The sequence below is a fragment of the Podarcis muralis genome, chromosome 4 (assembly GCF_964188315.1).
Source record: "Podarcis muralis chromosome 4, rPodMur119.hap1.1, whole genome shotgun sequence".
Lineage (NCBI taxonomy): Eukaryota > Metazoa > Chordata > Lepidosauria > Squamata > Lacertidae > Podarcis > Podarcis muralis.
The window spans coordinates 53,710,354-53,721,711 of NC_135658.1; the positions used below are offsets into that span (position 1 = coordinate 53,710,354).

The 11,358-nt window shown below is 39.9% G+C and overlaps 1 protein-coding gene across 2 annotated transcripts; it reads left to right on the forward strand.

The window, feature by feature from the left end:
- Window positions 1-1,826: 1,826 nt before the first annotated feature.
- KCNE2 (potassium voltage-gated channel subfamily E regulatory subunit 2) lies at window positions 1,827-10,760 on the forward strand. Of its 2 annotated transcripts, none has more exons than XM_077927319.1 (2): window positions 1,827-1,928; window positions 9,356-10,760. In XM_077927319.1, the coding sequence occupies exon 2, from the start codon at window positions 9,368-9,370 to the stop codon at window positions 9,743-9,745; it is 378 nt and encodes a 125-aa protein (XP_077783445.1). In that variant the 5' UTR covers window positions 1,827-1,928; window positions 9,356-9,367; the 3' UTR covers window positions 9,746-10,760. The 2 variants fall into 2 exon arrangements, with proteins under 2 accessions (XP_077783445.1, XP_028581463.1); XM_028725630.2 differs by lacking the exon at window positions 1,827-1,928 and adding an exon at window positions 6,658-6,830.
- Window positions 10,761-11,358: the final 598 nt, after the last annotated feature.

The following is an 11,358-nucleotide window of genomic DNA, read 5'->3' on the forward strand; positions in this document are numbered from 1 at the left end:
CGAGATGTACACAGATCTTCCTTCAAGTGATACTTGTGTGGAATACTCCAAGAAGTTTAGAGATATGTGACCAAGACAGCGATCTTTACTTCCAATAACCATCTTTTAAATGGTGCCAAGTAATTTTTGCTGCTGCTTCTTTTCCCCCCTAAGGTACACGAATGGAAATTTTATATCTGAATCTTGGATTCCAGCTTTGCTCTCTGTGCACAAAACCCATTTTGAAAATGTGGAGCTTTGGTCTGATTTTTAGTCATATTGGAACAAGATTGAGTGTGCTTTATCTCATATAAAGAAAGATGCAGTGGAATATTCTGCTTGGAGAAAATGGCTCCCACTTGATCCTCTTGAAGACCGGAGCTTCATTATAGGCCATTCTGGACTTTTATTGGGAGAAAAGTAGTACTTATGATGTTTTCTAAATCAGTAAGTTTGCCAGCAACACTCAGCATTGCTCAGCAATTTTAAGAAACAAACACATAAAAAAATCAGTGCTATTTTGAAAGCTTCCGTCCACCATCTTGATTCAAAATGGCTTTCAGTTGTATCCAAACATAGATGAAAACCTTATTGATGTCAGGAGCCATCATACAAAATTTGGTTACAATATCAAATGCACAGAGAGCAGACAGACAAGCCACTTTGCAAAATAAATAGTAGAAGATTATAATACTAATTTTAAGGGGGATTGCTTCCTGAAATTAACTCTTCGATCAAGGTGTCATGCAAAATGACCAAATTATCTTTATATGAAGGCAAGGTGTTTAAGCCAAGGGGTGGCTGAGCATTATAATAATAAGGGTAGAATCTAAAACTCAGTTGTCCTTATTCTACCAGCAGGTGGCTCTTCTCTATAGAAGTTTTGGACCTGAAAATTGTTTCCCAAGCTGCTTTGAGAAAACAATTGTCAGTCTCAGAAGATATAGCCATTCTACATTTGTACAGAAAATTAATCTGATTTCTCCTTCGTTGACCATAACCTCTCCCTAGTAAAGTATTTTAAAAGGATATCTGCTCTGAAAATACTGTAAAACAACAGATCTGGCCAGTCGTGCATGTGGAACATTAAAACCACTACATATAAGTTGGGATTAAAATAAGTGATCAGCATGGAGAAAATCCACAAGGAGCTTTCCCTGAGCTGATCAACCTGCCAAGAAGAAGCTGTTTTTCTGGTATTGTGGCCCTCACCCTTATTTCACACCTTCCTCAGTCATACATTTTGCCCCTTTTCCTCATTCTGTCTCTAGATTTCCACACACTTCATGCTGTTATGAAAAGTCCACACAAAGGGAAGGAAATGTGAAAACACTGAATTTTCTCAAACACATCATGTTTCATTGTTGTTGCTTGTTTTTTGTGGTTAATCTGTCATGCTCGCCATCACTTGGCTGAAAACAGAAACACCTGGTTTCCTCCCTCACTGCTTCCAGATAAACCCCTGTCTAGATTTCTCCAGAGTGGAAAAACTGCTTGGAGCAATTTGAGTGGAAAAACAAGTGTCAGGAAAAGGGTTAGGCAAGTCACTCCTCCAAGAAACATTGCAGCCTCCGAAGGCTGTTTCTCATTTAAAAAACAAAATGAAAACCTTGTTGAGGCTTTGTTACATGTGTTTCTGTGAAATGTGTAATCGGTCTAAGGAATCTTTTGCCTGAGTCAGGAACTAATAAAAAAAGATGAATCACATCTAAATCGTATCTTTCAACCAGGATCCCTGCAGTTTATTTGAAATGCAAATTAATAACATCTTTTACAGTGCTATGAAGTTGCATAAGCACCGTGGCATTATTCTCAGGGTACTTTATGGGCTTGTATTATTGCCAGAGCTAGCTATGTCAAAACTTAACATTGGCTCAGAACTTCAATGTACGGTCAGACGATGGTAGAATTGAAGGGAGCAATAAAAGGAACCTACTTCACACATCAAGGTAGGCCAAACTATAGCTTGCTAGGACCATGCAAACATGTTGTTCCCCAATACGGAACTGACAGCTGTTTTGCTCCTCTCCAGTCCTTGTACTTTAGCAGCATCTAAGCCAAGTCTTACCATGTCATTGAACCTGGCATCTTGGTTAAGCTCTCTTCTCCTTAAACATGATCCATAGACAACGTGCTAAGCTTAGCTGCCAGGCTGTGCTGAGCTAAAAGAACTGGAGAGGAACAAAGTGGCTGCAGTCTCCCTGGGCGATATACATGTTTGCAAAGCAATTCTCCCTCAATCAATTACTGTTGTGTGTTATTTTCACCAATAAGTACATTTTTATGGACAACGTACCCATTATATTCATTCTTGCAGTGCTTTTCTTCTAGAATAAAAGGTGCCAGTACTGCATACCATTGAGTACCCACAGAAAAAGAGCACTGGGTTTTTGTATGTACAAATGCATACATTTTTGTATCTACAATTAATGGATTGGAGAATTTGATTGCACAATTTGGAGAAGTGCAGATTTCAAAGCAAGGCTGCGTTTCAATTCTTGGAAAGTGCGAATTAGGCAGGTTCACTTTTAAAGTTTCCAAGAGAAAAAACAATGAGTGAATTGTGATTGTCTCAGAATTTACTGGACTGGAACACTATGCGTAAATGCTGATGAGTTGTTGTTGTTTTTACAGAATCTAGTTATGTAGTTCTGTGAAACCGTGTCACTCTGGTAATCATTACAAAGACAAAAATTGTATCAATATTAAAACCAAGTATACCCACTTTCTGTGAGTATATATAGAATGCAGCCCTTTTGGGTTTCCCGACTTTAGGGGAAAACAAAAACAGATCTAAGCAAATGGCACTTGTTTCAAGAGCTGTGACTGCTTAGCTTAAAAGAAATATTCTTTGAATCATAGAACTGTAGAGTTGGAAGGGACCCCAAGGGTCGTCTAGATGAACCCCCTGCAATGCGGGAATATGTAGGTGGCCCATATTGGGAATTGAACCTGTGACCTTGGCGTTATCACTTCAGGCCTTGGGTTGATCCTGCTTTGCTGGAAGTTTTTAGACTGGAATAAAACTCACTGTGTTGCAACTAGGTCTTCCAGAGCTAGGTAAAGCATTAATAAAAGCAACCATTTAAATCCAATTTCAACATATTTACAAGTCAGTTTGTGGGCCAAAGGACTTTGCCTGCTCTTGGAAAGTCATTACAGTAGCAGCAAGGACGTCTCCTGTATCAATTTCAAGCTGACTGATCAGTAATTACATAGTTGCTGCTGCTAATGCTATTCTAGGCTGCATCAACAGAAACACAGTGTCCAGATCAAGGGAAGTAGTAAAAGGTAAAGGTAAAGGTACCCCTGACTGTTAGGTCCAGTTGCGGATGACTCTGGGGTTGCACGCTCATCTCGCTCTATAGACTGAGGGAGCTGGTATTTGTCCGCAGACAGCTCGTCCGGGTCATGTGGCCAGCATGACTAAGCTTCTGGCAAACCAGAGCAGCGCACAGAAATGCCGTTTACCTTCCCACCAGAGAGGTGCCTATTTATCTACTTGCACTTGACATGCTTTCGAACTGCTAGGTTGGCAGGAGCTGGGACCGAACAATGGGAGCTCACCCAGTCGCCGGGGATTTGAACCGCCGACCTTCTGATCGGCAAGCCCTTGGCTCTGTGATTTAGACCACAGCGCCACCCGCGTCCCAAGGGAAGTAGTAGAACTACTCTATTCTGCTTTGGAGTACAGTGGTACCTCTGGTTACGTACTTAATTCGTTCTGGAAGTCCGTTCTTAACCTGAAACTGTTCTTAACTTGAAACTGTTCTTAACCTGAAACTGTTCTTAACCTGAGGTACCACTTTAACTAATGGGGCCACCCACTGCCGCCACGCCGCTGGCATGCAATTTCTGTTCTCATTCTGAGGTACTACTTCTGGGTTAGCGGAGTCTGTAACCTGAAGCGTTTGTAACCTGAAGCGTTTGTAACCCGAGGTACCACTGTATGTCTCAGAGCACTATACATTAGCTCCACCCCACAACTGGCTTGTCTCATGAGACTAAGGGAAAGAGCCAAATATATTCTTTTCCTTCCTCTTTTTTGGGATTCCCGTAGGCTATGGAAAGCAATACTCAAACCCTGCTCTGAAAAGTGTGTTCTCTAAGTCATGGTGCCCTAGAAACCCTAGCCAAAAGGTCAGCATGTAAAAGATATTTCCATTTGACAAAAGTTCCTAGACCCCAATTTCATTCTGTACCTGAAGGTCTTAAGCAGCAGAACCCACTATGGTTTTCTTGACTAGGTCCTACTTGTGAACCCTATATCATCTGTACTGTGGACAAAGAAAACTTAATGTTCCATATGTATTAATGGTTTATTTAATAAGCTATTCAAGTCAGGGAAAATCCAGGTATGTACAGAATGATGTTGAAGGCAGCGATAAATACATGCAGATGAAGTGTTTACTGGATGCAGAGGGCCTAAGAGCCTCACAGCACTTATTTTGGAATTGCCCCAATGAATAAACTCCAGCAGAAGTGGCTTGAAAACTGTATTCTCTTGATGGGCTTGATTAAGGGAAAGTAATAGAGGAATAAAATGTGAAGGTAAGTGCTCTTCACTTTGCAGGTGGGGAAAATAAGACTGTAATAGAATAAAGTGAAGGAGCCCATAGGAACTGTAGGAACATATTTTTAAAGTACCTTATTCCCTAAACTGAACAATCTAATTTGACAAATTCAAATGACTTTAATGAAACTGACTTTCGAAAACCAAAACCAGAGCTTGGCAAAGTATTTTTTGCCAGTGTTCCCATCTCACCCACAAATTGGGTTCCAGACTTACACCCCTAAACCCACAGTTATGTACAAAAATATTGTACCTAAAATAAGTATCTAAAACTGATGTTCGCTATATGATGTAGTCACCTAAAATGAGTCCAAGTTACAAGGAAATGCGAACAATGCGTTTTGCAATATTGTACTAAGGAAAGAAGGCTATTAAAATGAAGATCATGTACAACATAAACTTTACAAGAGAAGCCATATCACAAACCACTTCCTTGTTTTTTAACTCCAAATTCATGTGCCCCAAGAATAAAAACCACTGGGAGTTAAAATCTTGTTGTTATTGAACTATCTGGAATTTCAACTTCTGTGAACAATCCATTTTTCCTGCAAAAAGTCATACAAACCACTTGAGGGTTTTTCACAAAAGATGTATTCATGGTTTCAAACTATTTCTTCATTTACTGTAATAGAAATCTAAACTACAAATGTATCACTTGAACTGATATCATGGTTTTTAAAAATTAAAACCCAAGTGTAGAGGTCCTTTATCTGAATCAGAGCCACAGTTCAAGGGTGTGAGAGGTTTACTTTTCTGAGATTTCAGCAGGCATTGCTCATGCTTCAATCCTCTACAGCAGACATGTCCAGCTCCCCAAGAGACTGCGATCTACTCATCTACTCCCACTATAAAAAAACAACAACTGGTTGGACTGACCAAAGTTGTTGAGCTTTTTAAGGGAGCCAGGATCAACCAGGGACAAAATTAAACACAGTGGGTTGTATGTCTGAGTAAGCCTTGTGGGTCCTACTTGACAGCCAGTCACAAGTCAGTCATGTTCATCCAGGGGACAGTTTAACACCTTTGGGAAGTTTAGCTGCCATGGTGTTAACAACAGCCAGATTTCTTGTTATGTACTGAACTTGGATCCTAGAGCAATAGGCAGGTAGGATCCTAGAAGGCAGCAACCTGATTGGTCTGCAGGAGCCGCCCAATCTGGCTCCAGGAGGAAGTGAATCAGCAATCTGATTGGCCTGCAAGAACAATCCAATCAGGCTCCAGGAGGGGAGTTGAACCAGCCAATCACACGGGACCCATTGTGTAAATAATGTACAGTGGATGCTCGGGTTGTGAACGTGATCCGTGTGGGAGGCACATTTGCAACCTGTAGTGCCACGTCTGTGCATGCGTGGGTCACAATTTGGCGCTTCTGCACATGTGCCGAAACCCGGAACTAACCCATTCCGGTACTTCCGGGTTCGGCGCAGTCCGCAACCCGAAATCGTGCAACCTGAAGTGTCTGTAACCCGAAGTATGACTGTATATATAGCCAGAGGTTTTTGGGATAAGCACTCACTCACTGTTTACCATGAGCTGAAATAAAGAGTATGAAATCAACACTCAACTCCGAGTATATTTCATTTCTCCATCTTCTTAGCAGACAAAAACTATTCTGTACTTCGTTTGCGCAAAAGGAGATGTGGCTGTTCTGTGTAATATGAGACCATACTACCATGGTTTGTGAAGTTCAGGAGATACCAGTGGGGGGAAACTCTGATGAGGAGAAATAATTGAGTTTAGGAAGGGAAATAAAGCCTCCCCCCCTACAACATGAGTTTGGGCATTTTGGATGAAATTGTGTGGTGATTTCCAATTCTTCCCATTTTTATTTTTGATACAGCACTTCTAGTTTTACTTCACTCCCACTAAAGCTATACTAAGCAACAATTTAAATTTCAAACCATGCCATCATTATAGCCTTTACTGAGCATATTGTTCAGTACAGAGTAACTCCCCTGTAAAAAACCCCCACAAAAACCCATGACTGTTCCTTTAAAGTTTTATATTACAATGATTTACAGGTTGAAAAAGTTTGTTATGTACCCTACCAAGCATGAAGGTTACCTGTTGGGTGTCAGCCAATATTTAACTTCCCAGTGAGATTAGGTGTAAGAATACATTTACTTTAAAGTTAGATCAGTACCAGGCAATTATTCAGCAGCACAAGATGGAATTTTCTTCCAGCTGATGGTTTCTCTGTTCTATTCAAGAGTATCACGATACTGTTCACATATAATCTTTGCTGCTGTGAATTTCTTTATACAAAAGCACAGAGGAGGTAAGTTTCTGGTAACTATGACTGATTTCCTTTAAAGCTTTGATTTAAAATTAAACAGGAAAAATAGTAGATAGAAAGGAACTGATGTGAAAATGAGAAATGCTTTGAGATGTGAAGCCAGAATACATAAGATGAATAAGCACAGAACTTAAAAATAAATGTAGAAGTGCTTTGGTATATGTTGGCAAAGTATATGTACCAATGAAGGTATAATAAGATCAAACAGCCGAAAAGTACCGTATTTTTTGCTCTATAAGACTCCCTTTTCCCCTCCTAAAAAGTAAGGGGAAATGTGTCTGCATCTTATGGTGTGAATGCAGGCTGCACAGCTATCCCAGAAGCCAGAACAGCAAGAGGGATTGCTGCTTTCACTGCGCAGCGATCCCTCTTGCTGTTCTGGCTTCTGAGATTCAGAAGATTTTTTTTTCTTGTTTTCCTCCTCCAAAAACTAGGTGCGTCTTGTGGTCTGGTGTGTCTTATAGAGCGAAAAACATGGTAAATTGTTATAGGCTGGGGACAGAATGATTAAATCAGAAACAGTACCCTAATTCTGACCAACAATCGCTAGAAATCTTTAAGCTACAATTAGATTGGATGACATTTTGAAAAATGCAATATGCAATGTTATGTTGCTTATGGCTTTTTTTTAAAGCCTCCTAGATAGCAGAACCCTTTTACTGCAAGAATGATTAAGTGACATTCAACAACTTCTGCATGTTAAGACAGCCAGAATGAATTGCAGCGCCCTACTCACATGTTATAGTTTAAAATCCATGTGCCTAGAACAGAAACTGGCTTACACCTATTTTTAAAGCCAATTTTCTATAGGTGGCAATGATTAACACCACATTCCGACACTATGCCCAGTGCTGATATAGTGTGTGCATAAAGTAGTTCAGGCACCAGAAGGCATACCTGTGCCACTGTTCAATGGACAGGTAGAGTTACTTTTAATCATGCAGGTCATCAGGTCCTCTGTGCCAGCGGGGCATGCAGATCTCTTGTCATGTGGGGTGTTTGAGAAGCCTGGAAGGGATTTGTGCTGGGATCAAACACTTTCTCCAAGAGCTTAAAATGCATATATAATCTGATTAATATACACAAGGTCACAAGGTAGAATGAAACCAAGTCTATATTATGACAGTAATGATACTTGGCCCCCTCCTTAAAATCTGGCAAGCCTGTCAGGCAGTGTCTTCCTTAAGGCCACCCAGTGGCTGATTTGAAATTTGAAGCAGAGACGCTACCTTATAGCCTAGGGTAGCAGGCACACTATACCTTAAAAGCACATTCCCCACATTCCCTCAAAGAATTCTGGGCACTGGAATTTGTTAAGGGTTGCTGGGAAATGTTCCATCTGTGAGGGGTAAATTTCACTGCTCAGAATTCTTTGTGGGAAAGAAAGCATTTTAAATGTGCTTTAAAGGTATGCATAGTGTGTATGTAGCCTGTAACTAAATGCCATGCTTCATCAGTTAAAGTTGGGTCATCTTTTAATCATAATATTTCAGCAGAATCTTGTTCATCAGGATCATTCATTAATACATGCCTATCTTATGAATCCTAATTTGTCCCTATAATTATATACATTATTATGTAAATTGATCTTCTATATTTGTATTGAGACAACATTTGATGTACTGAGTGATAACCAAACCCAGCATGAATCAAATCCCCAACTTCCTACTAAATACTGATCCTCTCTCCTGCTTGCAATAAGATGATCTAAATCTTTCTTCCTATGCATTCAGCAATTATTTTTTTTGCTCTTAGACTTTTTAAAATCACAAGTTCATTTCAAGTTCAAAGTACAAGAAGAATGAGAAGGAACTAATTAATAAGTTTTTAAGACAACTGCCTCTTTATGCCTAATGTAACATAACTTGGTATTTCTGTGACCCAATGTGCTTTTGAGTTTACAAAGCAGAATCCCAGTGATTCTAGTCCGCCCCTCACTATATAATTTCTGTTCCATAGCTACACACATTTTCATTTCTGTGATTCCTTCTACTGAAGAGCAGGCATAGGCAAACTCCGGCCCTCCAGATGTTTGGGACTACAATTCCCACCATCCCTGACCACTGGTCCTGTTAGTTAGGGGTGATGGGAACTGTAGTCCCAAACATCTGGAGGGCCGGAGTTTGTCTCTGCCTGCTGAAGAGAATTTCATATGCCCCTGGGGTGTTGCTAGATGCTTAAAGGACTTGGGTCACACACCCATGACACACAATTGTATATGTTAATTTTTATATATTGATGCCTCTGGAAAATTAAGATGGTGAATAGCTGGCATTTCAGCAGCACTATACCCAGCAGCCACCTTATCAGCAAGGTTTTTTTTTGTTTGTTTTTTTTAAAAGTTTAAGAAAGGGAAAGCGACAAGAGCAATTAGCCGCACCACAAAAGACCTGGGACTTGAGGCACCCCTTAACAATGCCCCAGTATGTCCTTCTCCAAAGAGAGTAGCAAATGTATGATTCTCCTGTAGGAAGATGACTGATGCATGCTTTTGTGTTTAATGACAGTTCACTGAAAATATGGCCACCTTACAGAACTTCACAAAGGCTCTGGAAGATACTTTCAGGAAGACCTTCCTTGATTATATGAATAGCTGGCGAAGAAATACCACAATTGAAGAAAATACGTTGCAAGCAACACTTGATGCTGAAAACTTAAATTATGTCATTATGTACCTCATGGTGATGATTGGGATTTTCTCCTTCATTGTTGTGGCGATCTTAGTGAGCACCGTGAAATCAAAGAGACGAGAGCACTCTGATGACCCTTATCATCAATACATTGTGGATGACTGGGGCAACAAGCTCAAAAACCAGACACTGCTCCACCATGACCTTAAATGCACCATCCACGAAAATACCGGTGCAAAGGATCAAGCGAGCACCCAGACTGCTTGATCTGTGGGAGAAATTGCCACTACCTGAATGAAGTAGTACTGGAGAATTCTCTCTCTCTCTCTCTCTCTCTCTCTCTGTCTCTGTGTTATTTTAAGTCATTTTACCTTTAAAAAAATATAAATGATAAACAATATCATATTGTACAGAAACCAGTCTTCCCAAACAGGGTGCTCTCCAGATATTGTAGAGTGCAACTCCATCATCAGCAAATACTTCCAGGCAAATGTGTTATGTATTTTGAAGTCTATATGACTAATGTAGGAAGAACCTTGTTTGTTTTTAAGGTAGCGGGCAGTAGCAGCTCTGAGACTCTTTAAGTGACTGAATGACTCAGTGAAAACTACAAACAATGTTGCCGCTGCTTTACTAAACAAGATGGGAGAGGACATCCAGCCACCACAATAATTTCAGCCAGTTTCCCTGTTTTCATCTGTTTCAACCAACCTACCCAACCTTTATAAAAGATTAGAACCCTTTTAAGGTGTTAGCAATCACATAAGCAGGACAAGCAGGAATGAGGGTCCTGGCTAAACTGCTCCCTTCTGTTGCCTTCCAAATTATGGAATGAAGTGGAGAGGCTTTTTTCGTCCACAAAGGTTCCTCCCTGCATATCTCAGAACCCTAATTATGCAGGGTTCTAAAATGCATGGGGGGGCCTCCACGGATGCAAAAATTTGAAGCTTCATCAAACTTACACAGTTCCATTTACAGTCCATTGTGCTACTTCATATTCAGAGCCTGGTATTTCCCAATCATAGTAACAAGACCAGGACATCCTAGAAACTTGCTTGCAAAGGAATCGTAGCCGCTTTCACTCATCATCATATCGTAAACATCAGAAGCAAAAACCGCAAGGTTCTGTCTCAATATTAACTTTCTTTAATGAATCTGTGCATGTTGATTTCAGCACTCTGTACATTTGATTGTTTTGTTTATGTTATGTTTCAGCTGCTCTGAAGCCAAAAGGCAGGGCAGAAATAATTGCATAAATAAACAAATGATATGTATATATTTATTCATTCTTGCCTCTTGGTAGTGTTGTGGGCTCCCTACTTTTCCTAACAATTATTATGAACATTTATAAACTAGCATTTATAAACCTTTAGGGTGACAGAGGCTGATTCTGTCCCATACGCCCAGGTCAGTGGACTCATCTATTTGTCATGGATAATTTTGAAGATTGTAGTATCCCAAAAATTCTAATTAGCTGCAGTCACATTCCTGGTGACCATAGATGCCTTACTGCAAAACGCACAGGTTTGTTCAAAATACTGTAAATTGAATTTCAGCCCTATTATCTTACTGATCCTGCTAGGGTCTTTGCCATTTAGCATTTTCATTTTATATTTGAACTGGCTTTATTATATCAGAATGTGTATCCCAACATTTTGAATTAACGAAAGTACTAATTCCTCTCTGGGTTTTTTAATGTTTTTTTAAAACTAATTTCCACAATTAAACATTATCATCACATACATATAATAGAATAAACCACACACACAAAAGAAAAGAAAGGGGGGAAAGCATTTTCACGCTATATTAAATGCACATTTTGGGATTACTCAGATCCCTCGACTTCCCTTTAAATTTGGAGCTAATTAAAGATAATGAAA